Source organism: Gobio gobio (assembly GCF_949357685.1).
Source record: "Gobio gobio genome assembly, chromosome: 14".
Lineage (NCBI taxonomy): Eukaryota > Metazoa > Chordata > Actinopteri > Cypriniformes > Gobionidae > Gobio > Gobio gobio.
Window position 1 is genome coordinate 12634465 of NC_137107.1, and position 18190 is coordinate 12652654.

The window sequence follows — 18190 nt, forward strand, 5'->3', positions numbered from 1 at the left end:
AGGCCAAGGCCAAAAGAACAGGTGGTGGGTGAATCAGAGGTATATGGTAAAAAGAGAAATGGATTATAGGCCTTTTTGGTTGTCACTTCAGTTCATGGCTTTTATCGTACATGTCACTTTGCCCCGAAAAGATTCAGAAGCATTTTTTTTTCCTGATTATGCTGATGTCATTCATCTTTGAGATTCAATCCCAAGATGCAAAACGTCAGAGCTGTGGGTGGGTCTGCAGTGCTTAAAGTGAAAGGTTAAAGATCAAGGGTCATCTGGCCCTCTTTCACTGATTGATGAACTGAGGACACATCCTTCAGGTTTCAGACAGGCACATTTTAGAGAAACTAAAAACATCAGCGTATATCATTCTTGGGATGGATCACTACAATGACTGAATATATACAATATCAGGTCACACTATGGTAAGAGTGGTTGACTTAAACATGAAACAGATAAAAACATGGTCACATCCCGTGTTGAATACACAAGAATCTTTTCTTTTCTTTCCTTATTTTGTACATTTATCACATAGTTGATGGACTAACTTCAAATCCAAGTTCTAAAGAAACGTTACAGCTCATCAAGGGTGTCCCTCCATTCCAAACAACACAAAGCTCTACAAGATGTTCATGAATACTGTATCAATAGAACAAATGAAATGCACTAGGAACAAGAGTAAAGAAAGAACACCAATACTACCTGACCATGGCAATAAGGCTACTGATTGAATGAATGTACTCTTTCTTTTTTTTCTTCATTTTCTTAAATTCTTGATGAATTAATTCTATTGATGAACTACCTCTAGAATATGTTTAGGTGTTGCCCTCCAAAAATATGATTTTAGCCCAAAAATGAAAGAAAAGAGAATCTGCAAAAAAAGGGAAGAGAGAAAATGAATTGTACTGACACTGGGCAGGATGCACTGGTTAAACTCAAAATGGCCGTCCAGTGTAAACCATTGACCAGAGCTGAGGTCCGATAAAGAGAATGCTTGTCACTTGCAAAATCAAGGAATGACACATAATTGCAAAAGAGGTTGCTGTACAGTGTAGAAACGGACAATTCCGTGAGGACGGGGAAAGCAGTGGATTGGGTCTGGGGTCCTGCTCAGTTGACTCTCCCCGAAATGCACAAGCCACTTCTGATTTCATGAGCTGCGGTTACGAGAGGCTGATTACAGTATCAATAAAAAGCCGATGAGACGTTCAGATGTGTCCCTTTTCTCTTGCGATCTTTTCTTTTAGCGAAAATATCATGCAGTCTTTAGTTCCGTACCCTCGAACAAGGGACTGATGTTTGTTATTTGTCATTTGTTTCAGAAGGAAAAGAAATTCAAATACTTGAAATGTTTCTCTTGTATTATTCTTAAACATTCAAGTCATTCTATATAATACGTTTTTTTTTACACCAGAAAAGTCCTTTAGATTTTACACACGCATGTGTATATAGAAATATAATATATAGAAATATGCATATACATATGTATCAACTTTATATGTGTACACATATTTTCCAATTGTATCAAAGCCAATTCAATGTGCTCTCAAAATATGGCCCATGTTTCCTAGGGGAACGCATATCAATTCACATAATACAACCAATAGATAAGGTTGAAGAATCCAAAAGTGATAGGAAAAATGACCCGGGACCACTTGTCAATGGTGCTAACATCCGTCAAGTTGGGGATTTTGAGCTTCAGCTTGGACGAGCGCCTCCTTAGCCGGCAGTTGGCACGACTGCGCATGGCGCTGCGGTCCAACGAGTGGTGGCTGAACCCATCCCGCGAAGCCATGGGCTTGCGGAACTGCACTCCGGAGCTGTCAAAGGACATGACGGAGTTCCGTGAGTCACTGACGCTGCTGCCTACGTCGGATGGCATCACCTCATTGTTCATCTCCAAAGTGGTGAGAAGAATGTTTCCGTAAGCATCCACCTTGAGGCAATAAAAGACAAGAAAGGGGTGGTCATGAGCGGCCACAGAAAGTGGATAGCACTAAACTGTCTCAAATAGAATTTACTTCCGTTCAGTCTTTCATGGGGATGCAATGATGATGTGATGTCACAGTCATAACAAACTTCACTTGGGAAGATTAGAAAGCTTTACAAGACTTCATTCAAAATGCAATGGCTGACACACACACACACACAAACACACACACACACACGTTTGTTTTTGTGAAATGTGAGGACATTCCATAGGCGTAATGGTTTTTATACCGTACAAACCGTATTTTCTATCCCCTTACACTGCTCCTGCCCCTAAACCTACCCATCACAGGAGACTGTGCAGTTTGTGAAAAAAAACTTGTTCTGTGTGATTTATAAGCATTTTGAAAAGTGAGGACATGGGGAACGTCCTCATATTTCACCCTCTTTTTGTAATACCTATGTTATACCCATGTCATTATACACATTTGTGTCCTGATATTTCACAAAAACATGCCCAGACACACACACACACACACACACACACACACACACACAGTAGTTAATGACAATATTTCATCAACTTCTCATTCTAAGTCTCCACTGTTTCAGCTGATATGATTTCTAAATGCATGTACCCCGACTTTTCTTTGTTCCTCGAGATACAGATTTCTTCGCTGTGTATATGACCTGAGGGTGTTGCTCTGAAACGGCGCTGAAATGGAGTCCTTGCGATGTGAAAGAACAAAAATGAAGAGAACATTAAAACGGCCATATAAACTGACAATCAAGCAACAATTTTCCGAAGAATACAAAAGTGCATAAATATGAGGGTGAATAAGAAAGAGCCTGCATAAAAGACACAGACACAATGCCTTAATTCAGTAAAACTATATTTTAGTAACTGAGCTTGTTAGTACTACACAGTTGTTAAGTTTGAAAATGGCTGACACATTTTGAGAAGGGAAAAATGAATCGGTCAATCTCCATCTGCATTACGGTACTTGGATTGAAACAGAAGCCTGCAGCAATAAAGCAGGCTACAATCTGATAACATAATGAGAATGTAATTTGTAACTTTCAGAGCAAGAGGAACCTCTCTTAATAATGAAATGCAACTTCAATCAAATGAAATACGTCACTGATTAAGTAAAGTGATGGTTAATGGGCTATTGAATGTTCGTTTTTAGCAGTGATGTGAAGCGATTCATTCAGGCAATAGTTGTTTTGATGAGTAAAGTTGTTCTGCTTACAAACTAAGTGAATCCGTATCGATTTAGACATGCATGAACATTGTCAATGCGTAATCAATTCATTTAGGTTAAATTAAATTAAATTAAATTAGGTTTTAATTAGCACAAAAATAAAATGTGCAACCGTTATAAATGGTTTACAAGAGATCCTGCATACCTGTTCCCTTAGACGCTTCTCTTCATAGCGGGGACGCTCATTGTTGGCTTTGTTCAGCTTTTCGTTGATCTTTTTCTGCTGCTGGGGTCCCCGACCAAAGAACACATAGTTTACAAAGGCATATTCAAGCAGGGCCAGGAAAACAAAGACGAAGCAGCCCATGAGGTAGACATCAATGGCTTTCACATAGGGGATCTTTGGGAGGGTCTCCCTCAGGTGGGTGTTGATGGTTGTCATAGTGAGCACCGTAGTCACACCTGCAAGTAAGCCATGTTAGACATTTGAATAAACAGTGTCACGTTCACATGACTTGCGTCAGGGCTTCAATGGACCATGGACATTATGCCCCTACTTTTTTTGGTCCCAGTTTAGATTAGGGTCCAATTCTCTATTAACTAACTATTAAATAGCTAGTTCTGGCATTAAAATTCTAGATGCTGCAGGCTGATAGGTCGTTAATTCATTGGTAGCGATCACATCATTATCTCCTAGCGCAGCTGATTGGTTGCTGTTGCATCAGTAGCCAATGAGCGGCTCAACATTCAAATACAGGTAGTGTTGCTGTTAGCAGTCTGCCCGGACCCCCCATGTGAATCTATGAGCCTTAGCCACCAATAACCCTGTCGCCGGTTCACCACTGTTCCTTCCTTGGACCACTTTTGATAGATACTGACCACTGCAGACCGGGAACACCCCGCAAGAGCTACTGTTTTGGAGATGCTCTGACCCAGTCGTCTAGCCACCACAATTTGGCCCTTGTCAAACTCACTCAAATCCTTACGCTTGACCATTTGTCCTGCTTCTAACACATCAACTTTGTGGACAAAATATTCACTTGCTGCCTAATATATCCCAATTACTAACAGGTGCCGTGATGAAGAGATAATCAGTGTTATTCTTCACCTTTCAGTTGTCATAATGTTTTGCCTGATCGGTGTATATGATACTACCCATGATACTAAATTACATTTTTGCCAATGTAGTCAAAGTTGAAACCGTAACTCCTTTAACTCATGGTTGACAGGAAGTTGTATATAAGTATATTTGGAGTAAATTAAATTCAAAATTATTGATATGATTTTATACACAAAGAAAAATACTATGGGATTCACATCCTGACAGGATGCTTTTTGAACAAAAACTGAAGGTTACCCAGGGCCACACGAGCAGCAGAGGCATCATAGTTAATCCAGAAGGAGACCCAGGACAAGATTGTGATCAGGATGGAGGGCATGTAAGTCTGCAGGATAAAATAGCCAATGTTTCTTTTGATGCGGAAACTCAACGACAGCCGAGGGTATGAACCTAGGGAGACACAAGTACATAGCAGAAGCTGAAAAAAGAGATGTCAACATGTAAGTGGAAACACAAAATAGCAAACACAGGAAAAATAGATCTACAATTTGCAATTGTCAAAGTCTGCACTTTGACAACAGATAGTCATTTTCCCATTTGTTCAGATGGAGCATTTAATTTCCCCAAAGCAATGGATTCCTTCCCAGGGACTAGTTCCATTCCAATTAAACATGGCAGAAAGTCGCAAACATGGCAGATTTTTCTGAAACTCCCTTCTCAGCAGGCAACGTCTACGTCCCTTTGAGAATTGTCACAAAACCTGCAGTGTCTTTTTTTCCATCTCCATTTAGCCCTTTAATACAGGGAATTTGAGGGGGAAAAATTAGAAAAAATTATGTAACTGAAGAGCTTGTCCCGTTAATGTGTAAAATCTGGTTCACGGTTTAAGAAAACTGTTAGCAGTATGTTTCAAGCAGCCTTTCCCAGATTAGCATGCGTGTGCCTGTTTAAAAACTAAGCATGCTAAATGTCAGGTGTGGTATAATTCATTGATTTATTCAATGTACTGATTATTTAAATTGTCGCAATGACTATTTATTAATGTAAAATAAACAATTGTATCAAAGGGAAATAACTTCAGGTTGTAACTTAAAGTTCATGTAAAGTCAAAATTAAATATGTGATCTGAGTTTATCACACAACAGAAAAATGTGTTATTAACCACCCAGCCAAATTTGAATTATAAAAAAACAGGCAAGTAAAATAGCTTATCAAAATCTTGAAAAAATAAGCAACATTCTCTGCTCTCAAACGCCGGGGGCGTGTCCGCTCATGGTGCCGAAAAGATGTCCACAGGCTCAGTGGCTCCAGTGCGTCATCGACAGTTATGATAGTGTTAGGGGAGGGGCCAGCCTCAGTGGCTCCAGTGCGTCATAGACAGTTATGATAGTGTTAGGGGAGGGGCCAGCATCAGTGGCTCCAGTGCATCATTGACAGTTATGATAGTGTTAAGGGAGGGGCCAGGCTCAGTGGCTCCAGTGCGTCATCGACAGTTATGATAGTGTTAGGGGAGGGGCAAGGCTCAGTGGCTTCAGTGCGTCATCGACAGTTATGATAGTGTTAAGGGAGGGTCCAGCCTCAGTGGCTCCAGTGCGTCATTGACAGCTATGATAGTGTTAGGGGAGGAGCCTGGCTCAGTGGCTCCAGTGCGTCATCGACAGTTATGATAGTGTTAAGGGAGGGGCCAGCCTCAGTGGCTCCAGTGCGTCATCGACAGTTATGATAGTGTTAGGAGAGGGGCCAGCCTCAGTGGCTCCAGTGCATCATCGACTGTTATGATAGTGTTAGGGGAGGGGCCAGCCTCAGTGGCTCCAGTGCGTCATCGACAGTTATGATAGTGTTAGGGGAGGGGTCAGCCTCAGTGGCTCCAGTGCGTCATCGACAGTTATGATAGTGTTAGGGGAGGGGCCAGCCTCAGTGGCTCCAGTGCATCATCGACAGTTATGATAGTGTTAGGGGAGGGGCCAGCCTCAGTGGCTCCAATGCGTCATCGACAGTTATGATCGTGTTAGGGGAGGGGCCAGCCTCAGTGGGTCCAGTGCGTCATCGACAGCTATGATAGTGTTAGGGGAGGGGCCAGCCTCAGTGGCTCCAGTGCATCATCGACAGTTATGATAGTGTTAGGGGAGGAGCCTGGCTCAGTGGCTCCAGTGCATCATCGACAGTTATGATAGTGTTAGGGGAGGGGCCAGCCTCAGTGGCTCCAGTGCATCATCGACAGTTATGATAGTGTTAGGGGAGGGGCCAGCCTCAGTGGCTCCAGAGCGTCATCGACAGCTATGATAGTGTTAGGGGAGGAGCCTGGCTCAGTGGCTCCAGTGCGTCATCGACAGTTATGATAGTGTTAGGGGAGGGGCCAGCCTCAGTGGCTCCAGTGCGTCATCGACAGCTATGATAGTGTTAGGGGAGGGGTCAGCCTCAGTGGCTCCAGTGCGTCATAGACAGTTATGATAGTGTTAGGGGAGGAGCCTGGCTCAGTGGCTCCAGTGCATCATCGACAGTTATGATAGTGTTAGGGGAGGGGCCAGCCTCAGTGGCTCCAGTGCGTCATCGACAGTTATGATCGTGTTAGGGGAGGGGCCAGCCTCAGTGGCTCCAGTGCGTCATAGACAGTTATGATAGTGTTAGGGGAGGAGCCTGGCTCAGTGGCTCCAGTGCATCATCGACAGTTATGATAGTGTTAGGGGAGGGGCCAGCCTCAGTGGCTCCAGTGCGTCATCGACAGTTATGATCGTGTTAGGGGAGGGGCCAGCCTCAGTGGCTCCAGAGTGTCATCGACAGCTATGATAGTGTTAGGGGAGGAGCCTGGCTCAGTGGCTCCAGTGTGTCATCGACAGTTATGATAGTGTTAGGGGAGGGGCCAGCCTCAGTGGCTCCAGTGCGTCATCGACAGCTATGATAGTGTTAGGGGAGGAGCCTGGCTCAGTGGCTCCAGTGCGTCATCGACAGTTATGATAGTGTTAGGGGAGGAGCCTGGCTCAGTGGCTCCAGTGCGTCATCGACAGTTATGATCGTGTTAGGGGAGGAGCCAGCCTCAGTGGCTCCAGAGCGTCATCGACAGCTATGATAGTGTTAGGGGAGGAGCCTGGCTCAGTGGCTCCAGTGCGTCATCGACAGTTATGATAGTGTTAGGGGAGGGGCCAGCCTCAGTGGCTCCAGTGCGTCATCGACAGCTATGATAGTGTTAGGGGAGGAGCCTGGCTCAGTGGCTCCAGTGCGTCATCGACAGTTATGATAGTGTTAGGGGAGGGGCCAGCCTCAGTGGCTCCAGTGCGTCATCGACAGTTATGATAGTGTTAGGGGAGGAGCCTGGCTCAGTGGCTTCAGTGCGTCATCGACAGTTATGATAGTGTTAGGGGAGGGGCCAGCCTCAGTGGCTCCAGTGCATCATCGACAGCTATGATAGTGTTAGGGGAGGGGCCAGCCTCAGTGGCTTCAGTGCGTCATCGACAGTTATGATAGTGTTAGGAGAGGGGCCAGCCTCAGTGGCTCCAGTGCATCATCGACTGTTATGATAATGTTAGGGGAGGGGCCAGCCTCAGTGGCTCCAGTGCGTCATCGACAGTTATGATAGTGTTAGGGGAGGGGCCAGCCTCAGTGGCTCCAGTGCGTCATCGACAGTTATGATAGTGTTAGGGGAGGGGCCAGCCTCAGTGGCTCCAGTGCATCATCGACAGTTATGATAGTGTTAGGGGAGGGGCCAGCCTCAGTGGCTCCAATGCGTCATCGACAGTTATGATCGTGTTAGGGGAGGGGCCAGCCTCAGTGGCTCCAGTGCGTCATCGACAGCTATGATAGTGTTAGGGGAGGGGCCAGCCTCAGTGGCTCCAGTGCGTCATCGACAGTTATGATAGTGTTAGGGGAGGAGCCTGGCTCAGTGGCTCCAGTGCATCATCGACAGTTATGATAGTGTTAGGGGTGGGGCCAGCCTCAGTGGCTCCAGTGCGTCATCGACAGTTATGATCGTGTTAGGGGAGGGGCCAGCCTCAGTGGCTCCAGAGCGTCATCGACAGCTATGATAGTGTTAGGGGAGGAGCCTGGCTCAGTGGCTCCAGTGCGTCATCGACAGTTATGATAGTGTTAGGGGAGGGGCCAGCCTCAGTGGCTCCAGTGCGTCATCGACAGCTCTGATAGTGTTAGGGGAGGAGCCTGGCTCAGTGGCTCCAGTGCGTCATCGACAGTTATGATAGTGTTAGGGGAGGGGCCAGCCTCAGTGGCTCCAGTGCGTCATCGACAGTTATGATAGTGTTAGGGGAGGAGCCTGGCTCAGTGGCTTCAGTGCGTCATCGACAGTTATGATAGTGTTAGGGGAGGGGCCAGCCTCAGTGGCTCCAGTGCATCATCGACAGCTATGATAGTGTTAGGGGAGGGGCCAGCCTCAGTGGCTCCAGTGCATCATTGACAGTTATGATAGTGTTAGGGGAGGGGCCAGCCTCAGTGGCTCCAGTGCATCATTGACAGTTATGATAGTGTTAGGGGAGGGGCCAGCATCAGTGGCTCCAGTGCATCATTGACAGTTATGATAGTGTTAGGGGAGGGGCAAGGCTCAGTGGCTTCAGTGCGTCATCGACAGTTATAATGCTGCGTTCACACCAAACGCGAATTGAGCGTCAAAATCGCGTCTACCGCGTCTAGTTTCACGCGCGTGCATTTTGAATGCATTCGCGCGTCAGCAGAGAATTGGACGCGCGTAGAAATCGAGCGTTTGAAGCGAAATTGACGCGCGTTCAAGGCACTCCAGGAGAAATATGTCATAAAACACCACTCTGCCTCTTTTCATTTTCATTAAACATATATATTAAGCATTAATAGCCACACAAATGTGGTCCAGGCAACTCCTACATCATCTTCAGTACATGTATATTTAAATATCCTAAAAATATAAAGTTATTAAACTTCTCTTTGCCCTCAGTCAAAACGATTTGGCAGACAACAAATTATAGATTCATGAGAGCAAAGCTCGGCCGTTAGATCTACACAAAACGAACCACTACAGGACATCAGAGCCAGCGGCAGACGCCAGAAGGACTGGCCGAGGAAAGGCTGCCTTCGCCGGGGTTATGAGCAGTGATTGCCCGGTGATCGCCTGGATCTCACAACTCCAAAAACACAAGATTATTTTTTTAAAATAGGCGCTCTCTTTATAAATAAACCACAGATTTGAGCTTCAAACAACTGAATTCCCACCTGAAAACGTCTTAAAACTACATTTTGTGACACAATAGTACTGTTTTTAATTTATGCAGGGTTTCTCATACACGTCACTTTACCACGTGACAGCAGCGAGCAGGCTCCTGATTGGTTAACGCGGCGCGAATTGACGCCAAAGTTCAAATTTTTCAACTCGGGCGTCAGACGCGAATTCGCTTCAAACGCGTGAATGCACAAAAGCACCATTCGCGTGTAACGCGCGTATCGCGCAAGACGCTCAATTCGCGTCCAATTCGCGCCATTCGCGCGAACTGGACGCGCGAATGAAGCGGATTCGCGTCCTTCGCGCCGCGCGTAACGCGCCTTCCGCGCCGCGGGACCTCCAGACGCGCGTCAACGCGCCTTTCCATTGACTTAACATTGAAATCACTCGCGCCTGACGCTCAATTCGCGTTTGGTGTGAACGCAGCATTATAGTGTTAGGGGGAGGGGCCAGCCTCAACGGCTCCAGTGCGTTAACTTAAGCTACGAAGTGCATTGTGAAAAACATTGCGATAAAATCTTTAGTATCTTATTCACTCCATTTTTGCTCAGGCCATCATTTAGTGCTGGGTAACCTAATTTGAGGAGCAACATAAAACTAGCAGAACTCAACTACATTTTAGCTGTGTAACAGTAGTTCAGTTGTTTTCAAAACTACTGTACATTTTCCAACAATCAATGGTGTAAAGGTGCAGCCATGAAACTTCATGAGCAAAAAAAAATCCAGTGTCTAATAGCAGAGTGATGTATAATTCACAACTCAAACAGAAATAATGTGACCAACTTGAAAATGAGCTCTTTTGCCCTTACACAAAACTCCCTTTCGCACAGATCCCTATTGGAATGACTGGATTTTGTTTGAAAAAATTTGACATGCAACAGTAAATGTGACAAAAATGTAATGTTTTTATGTCCTTTTGTTAATAATTCCATCACGTACAGTACTGCTAATTTTTCCGTCTGCATGGAAGGTGATTGCTCCCTGGTCCCTTTATCACTCCTTTTCACAGAAATTGTTATTTTTTTTGCTTCTTTGTCTGTACGCAGTCTTTATCCTCTTTCTTCCCCCAGGCAAATAGTCACATGATAACTAACGTGTCATCACTTTTCTTTTCTTTTTTTCACACAACACTTTCTGGGATTGATCCCGGGAATGTTACTAGGTCCTGATCCAAGCATCAATTTTCCCAGCATTCTAGCTCCAAGCTGTGTTCATATAGGAGGCTCTCAGTAGAAAAAAGAAATCTCAGTGTTAACATCAGCTGAGCTACAGAAACCCCAAATGCTAACATCGATCATCAACCATCACATTCATGATTTGAAATACAGTCAAACCAAAATTGATTTAGACCTTCAACATTTTCTCACATTATCACAGTTTATTCGCTATAGTTTAGAACATGGTAATAAAACATGACAAGAAAGAGTTAAATTGTATCAGAACAAATTAATCTTGATAATGTTAGATAACTTTGATAGAAAGGTATGTAATGGATTACAATCAACCAGTCAGCTGTTACATTTAGGTACACAGTTAGATAATACCAATTTAGGTCAACCAATGACCAAGCAATGCTTAATTTTGTTCAGTCTGTGGTGTAAAAGGACGCATTAGCAATTAAAGAAAAAACACTTAAGCAAAACACTGTCAGGTCAAAGTTTCTGAATAATTTTGGTCCCACATTTTTTTTTATAAATTTTACTGGTAGTCCACTGTATGAAGAGTTTTTGGATATAATATGTCAGAGCTTGCTTTATTTTACTATCCTTATTTTATTTTACTATCCTTTACTATCCTATAGTGTACTGCACCCACTAGTAAAAAATTTTATCTGATGTCTGAATAATTTTTGGTTTGACTGTATAATAGCATGGCGGTCACCATGGTTTTGCCAAGTAAGACATGTTCCTGGATCGTGGAACAACATTGCTGTCCTATCCTTACCCCTAAACCTAACCCTACCGATAAGTTATCCCTAAAATCATAGGGAAATGATAGGTGAATAACACTGATGTAGAAGCACCTAACCCTGGTTGTAAGCCTAAACTTGTCCCTCAGATCTGATTGGTTGATTGGAATGTTGTTCCAGGATCACCAAAGATGTTGATCAAGGAACATGTGAAATCACGTTCACCATAGAATTACACTAGCAATGGGTTAAATTCCCAGGAAAAACACAAACTAATAAAATGTATATGTTGATTGCAATGTTGCTTTAAAAGTGTCATGAAGTATTTGGGCCATTTTGCACATAAGTGAATCGTCCATACCTGTGGTAAACCTCACTTCCCTGGACACAAGACGTAGCTCCACAATTGAGAACTGAGGCAATTCCAGTTTGTCCACACCTGTCACAGCATTGTCCCCTCCTTGCCAGAAGAACACAATGTCATCCGTGGTATACCCATCTGTAGAGATGGTAGACAGTGTAATTAATGTTTACATAGTATATAATTTATAGATACAACCATTGCGCTGAACAACAGTGATATTACATCTGGCAAACATGTCGTTTTGTGAAGTGATACTGCACAACCTACCGGAAGGTGCAGAACAAATTAGTTTATTTGCTTGATCAATGGTGACAAAAATGTGATTTTTGTTTTAAATGCATAAGTAAATGGTTCTGCTGTTCGCTATATAGTGGATTGCTGTGTTCAGTTTCATCACACATTTGTGTTTGATGAGTGTTTAGTGTGCTTCCTTTTTCTTGTATGACAAGCTGTCACATTAGCTGTTTCCATCCACCTATTTTTATGCATATTTTGGGATATCATTATTGCGTTTCATCTGCGTGCTCTGAGGCACAAGTCATTATATGAAAAAAGACCCACAATGTCATCTCCTGCCGTAGCAACTTACATTTTTCTTAGTGATATTTGGCACTAGTTACGATATTGTCTCGCTGTATAGAAAACAGTGCTTTATTCGCAAATGATTTATGCAATATTTTAGTTTTGTGCATGTTAAATTCGCAACTTTGGATGGAAACATAGCTAATGAGGAGAGATTACCGCAACAAGTTTGATGTGAAATAGTGAACGTCAACATTTCTGAAATAAAAATGAAATAAAATAAATGTTAATACTTTACAATAAGGTTAATTAGTTAACATTAGTTAACAACATTAGTTAACATGAACTAATAATGAACTGCACTTATAAAGCATTTATTAATCTTTGTTAATGTTAATTTCAATATTTGCTAATACTTTATTCAAATCTTGTTAACATTAGTTAATTCACTGTGAACTAACATGAACAAACCATGAACAGCTGTATTTTATTAACTAACGTTAACAAAGATGAACAAATACAGTAACAAATGTATTTCTCATGGTTAGTTCATGTTAGTTAATACATTAACTAATGTTAAATAATGAAACCTTATTGTAAAGTGTTACTAAATAAATATTAATAACAATTCTCTGTCTCTGCTATTCCAACCACTAATATATAGGCCTACTATAACGTGGCAGCTCAGTATCATATAGTTAAAAAAAACTTTTAAAAATGGTGTAAATCGAAATTTTGCTAAGCACAACATTTATGCATTGAATACAGCAATTAATATGAAAACAGTGTTTTTGTATTAAATTAGACAATTTACATAAGAATGGTTTTACAAACAATTTATGCATTGACAAACACTTTTTATATTAACTGTAAAAAAAAATGTAGAAAATTGTTGGTAGTTTATGTAGGGAATAGTTCATGCTTTTATGAATGATTATCAAATAAATTTGTTCTCATGTTTCATGAATAAGGCCCACAGTGCAGTTAGTGACACCAAAGGCATTCAGTTATTGGAAGAGCAAACACTATTGTTCCAAAAGTACAGAAATGTTGATACAAGCAAATCTAAAAAATGCTCATGCCTCAGCAGGTAGCATCTGACCCATTGATCTGCACGAGTGATAAACCGTAAGCATGAAACAATGTACATGGTGTAATCATTCGAAACATGACCTTAGCTATTTGTCTGGGCTCACCCGTGATGGACAGGGCACAACATCCTGGTACGACTGACTGATCGATAGTGCAGGGCACCTCATTGATAAACTGGCAAACACTTTCAATCTTACCTATGTCTGTCAATTGTGCCATGAGCTCTCAGTGTCAAACCCCTCCAAGAGCATTTATCACTACTGACACCCAAAGACAGAGTGGGCAGGACGGCAGATATGGATGATTGCTCTAAATGGGCTTAATGATTATGTTTGCTTACATTAGGTGTCTGTGAAGTGTGACAGAGATAAGAAGCAAAAGTGAAATTGATGAGCTGGACGAGTTCAAACTGCTGTTGTCCACGGTCACGATTTCTTCAAGGTAATGTGGTCAGAATGTGAGTAAGAGTTGGCATTTGTGCAGTGTAGGGGAACTTGTTACTTTTGAAGATTTAGATTATAATACTAGTATGATTCATTTCCGCAAATTTGTTCTTTTAACCTGTAAACCCTTTTGGGAGAAAAAAAAACACTTTATAATAACATTCATTGATATTTCATTAACAAACATTATATAAACATTAGACAATCATTAGTTAATATATAATCAAATAGCTAGTAAATATGAGATAATGTGCTTGCAAATCTTTACCAATTAACTTATTGAATATTACATTATGATTAACAGATCATTAGTTAAAGTCAATTTCAATTCATATACTATGATCATGCACTTTATAAAATCTACAAATGCTTTTCAAATGTTATGTATATATATCAATGTAATTAGCAACTTATTTATTAATGTGGATTGGAAAGCTTGTCATTAAATGCATGATGATATTTGAATTGAACATTGAATGGCATTTGAAAGCATTTTAATGTACAAGAACCAATGATTTTTTAAATCAAGTTCATCAGATATTTTGAATATATTGTAGCATTGTAGCTATTTGAATATATATTAACTAATGATCTGTTAAACATAATGTTTGTTAATGCTTTATTAATTAAAGTTATTATAAAGTGTTACTAGTCTTGGCATTACACACACAATTGTAGTCTCATTTGAAAGAAGTCAGTTGGTTAACTTTAAGTTTAGTTTGTTGTCCTCCAGTCAGCATTAAATACTCTTAAGGCCTGTACACACCGGGACGAATATCGCACGCGCTTATCGCCAGCGTTTTTCGTGACGTTTTTCGGCGCGTCTTGAGTGTTCACACCCAAGCGATTTCCACTGGCGATGCGCCGAGTGAACGTGCACATTCAGTAGATGCGCTCCCGGTACACAAGGTGGTGCTGCGGCACTTACGCTTCTGACACTCGCTTGTCACACAGAAGAAGAGGAGAGACAGTATTTACGTGCTTGCCAAAACAACAGATATATTATGTCTATGGGAAAACCATTCACACACTTTTTGCTAACTGGCAAGCAGCATTAGCAGCCCATCTTCTTCTTTGTCTACTTACTACTTCTTCGTCGTATCAATGTGTGCTCGGCAAGACCGATTTTGTGCTTGAGCGCCACCAAGTTGTGTTTTACTGTCCATTCAGCAGCTCCAGGCACGTGAACAAAAGCGCTGATCTCATTGGTCGGCCAGTTTTTAACGCGCCGCGTCAAAATAAAAAAACGAACCCGAGGCGTTTTTTTTTAAATGACGCTTTTACGCCTGGCGTTTTACGCGTCGGTGTGAACACTCACATTGGCGCCCATTGTTTAGTCACGAGGCGTTAAACGTCGGCGATAAACGCGCGCGAAAATCGTCCCGGTGTGAACAGGCCTTTACACTGTACAAAAAATTCAATTCTCCAATTGAAAATGTTCTAGTGACCGATTACATCTAAATTTTTCAGTTGGCCAAATTGAATTTCTGTGAATGTATGCAATTTAATTAACAGAAATTCAATTTGGCCAACTAAAAGATTTTGATGTGATCAGTCACTAGAACATTTTCAATTGGAGACCTGATTTTTTTACAGTGTATAACAAAATATAGTTATAAAGATTAAATGTGTTGTAAAGTTTTTTAGAAATGTATTTCCATTAAAAAAAAAATTATGACAAAAAAAATTACTGTTACTGTTTAGAAATGCAATGCAGCTAAAACACACCTTACCATATTGTATTTGAAGTCTTAGGATATCTATAAAACTCTGAATTTGTTCTTTCTATTTTCTGACAGTTTGTTTGAATGAAAAAAGAAAAAGAAAAAAGATGACATCATCTTCTGGTACCTGATTTCCTTGTTTGGCATATTATATCCTCTAAAACAGTGGTTCTCAAATGGGGGTACCCGTACCCCTGGGGGTGCGTGAAGGCACTCCAGAGGGTACGTGATATTTTAAAATATACATATATTTAAAAAGTAGCGTCCATGCAAAAATCCTTTAAAAATTATTATTGAATAAATATTTCAGGAAAATATAAGTATAAGTTCATAAAATAAATTTTATATATATTCTTTAATTTTATATATATTCTCATTTCGGTTAATTTTCCCGACCGATAACCGCCGCTCATTATCCGAATATTAACCGTTAACTGATAAGATTATAATATTGAATTGGCATTAAATAAAAATACAATTGACGAGTGTCTGTGACCTGTTAAAAAAAAAACTTTTTTCATGTGTATATTCTACCGTGCAATTGAAAACAGCAGCATAAAGAACAAAAAAATAAGAAAACTTGAATCAACATTAAGTTAATTATTTCTTTCTTTTTTTTAGTTATATATTTTTATTTCCAAATAGTTCAAGAGAGACCACTACAAATGAGCAGTGTTTTGCAGTTTTATGGAGTTTTAAATGGTCAATTTTATAGTTTTAAATGGTTTTATGGTCACTGTTTTCACTACGTTAGTTTGAATCACTACATTTGAGTGATGAGAAATATTTGCAATGCATTTAGTCATGGATTATTATCATTTAAAATGTTCAAAATAGTTTTTTAGTTGAATTTTGTATGCGTTTTTCTGTTCCAAACTTTAATAAATCAGACACTGATGGCACAGTGCTCTGTTTAAGTCTTTTTTTTTTCAACCAAAAATGCTTTGCGCTGGTTAGGGGGTACTTGGCTGAAGTGTGTAGACAGAGACAATTTTTAGCTTCAACTTCTGATATTTGCAAACAGCACAGCAGTAATGACTTTATGAATTTCTTTACTTGCAAGATTGATACTAGAGAGAAATGTATAACCGTGCAACAGTCTACTACAGTAATGTCTTGGTTACGTATGTAACCCTCGTTCCCTGAAGGAGGGAACGGAGATGCCACATCAATGATCGACGAATAGGAATCTCGCTAGCGAGAGCCAATCTACTTCGAGTGTAACTAAACGAGCCAATGCACATTGGCATGCAATGATTGCACCAGCTGCTCATGCCACGCAGCGCGGGTATAAATGAGCCACAGGTGCTTGCATCAAATCAGTTTTTTGCTGAGGAGCCGAGTAGGTGAACTGGCAGCCCAGTGGGGCACAGAGGACATGGCGATGGGACATACCGACTAAGCTACTGAAAGAGACACTTCCATGGTCATAGATCCTCTTCTTAATATCATTAATTCATCTTTGTCATTAGGATACATACCGAAAACTTTTAAGCTGGCTATTATTAAACCTCTTATTAAAAAATCGCAAATTGATTGTAAAGAATCAGTTAATTGCAGACCAATCTTGAATCTACCTTTTCTGTCAAAAATACAAGAAAAGCCAGTATACGCACAACTGTGTTCCTTTTTAGAAAGAAATGGTATCTGTGAGGATTTCCAGTCAGGATTTAGACCGTATCATAGTACTGAGACTGCTCTCATCAGAGTTACAAATGATTTGCTCTTATCATCCGATCATGGTTGTATCTCTCTATTAGTGTTACTGGATCTTAGTGCTGCATTTGATACTATCGACCATAACATTCTTTTGAATAGACTCGAAAATTATGTTGGCATTAGTGGAATTGCTTTAGCATGATTCAATTCATACTTATCTGACCGTTATCAGTTTGTAGCGGTAAATGAAGGGATGTCATATCGATCACAAGTATAGAGTACCTTAAGGCTCAGTACTAGGACCGTTGCTATTCACCCTATACATGCTACCATTGGGAAATATCATTAGGAAGTGAAGATCGAAATTTTATTGTTTAATGTTATTTTTATTTAGTATTATTATGTTTTATTATTTTTCATAATTATTTGTATAATGTACAATGTAAAGTCAGACTGTGTTGAACATTGTGTCCCAAGGAGAGACTTGGATGAGCTATATCTGTTACAGGAATGTGCACTCTTATAGAACATGTTTCCACTGATGCACACAGTAGCATGCATCTGTTCCATGATGTATTGTAAACTGATTCTTTATAAGGAAAGTGGATTGTGCAACTGATGTAAGCATGATGTATACGCTCTATTTTAAACATAGGACGCATGTTTCTCTTCCTTCTAAGGAAGTCTCTTCCAAGTGAGATCCTCTGTTAGTAGTATATATAATATTCAAATTGAGTGTCCAGCCTCAGAGACGAGACGAGGAGACGAGACTCAGAGGAGAGACGAGATGAGATGAGAGATGGACGAGGGACGAAGAGAGGATGAAGAAGGGAGAGGGGAGAGAAATGGAGGAATGGAGAAACATATAGCTGGCATGAGACAATAACTTTTCAATGTCTCAACTATGTCTGATATATAAAATAATAAAAAGAGATCTCTTGGCAAATTACTGGTATTCCGGTCCTGTGATTCAATCATAACGGGGACAAAAGCTGAATTTTCAGATCTACAGGAAGCATGGAGTTAGTTTTCACTGTTACGCTGACGATATTCAGCTCTATATTTCTCCACGCCCTGATGAAACTGACCAATTCACCTGGG

The 18190-nt window shown here is 41.0% G+C and overlaps 1 protein-coding gene across 1 annotated transcript in view; it reads right to left on the bottom strand.

Moving 5' to 3' along the window:
- Positions 1–307: 307 nt before the first annotated feature.
- Positions 308–18190, bottom strand: part of gabrb4 (gamma-aminobutyric acid type A receptor subunit beta4) — a 51423-nt gene continuing 33540 nt past the window's right edge. Inside the window, exons 3-7 of the mRNA XM_079834051.1 lie at positions 11647–11784; positions 4480–4632; positions 3328–3584; positions 2556–2645; positions 308–1924 (exon numbers count right to left, since the gene is read on the bottom strand). Coding sequence (XP_079690177.1) covers positions 1571–1924; positions 2556–2645; positions 3328–3584; positions 4480–4632; positions 11647–11784 — 992 coding nt within the window. The 3' untranslated portion in view covers positions 308–1570. The remainder of the gene's footprint in view (positions 1925–2555; positions 2646–3327; positions 3585–4479; positions 4633–11646; positions 11785–18190) is intronic.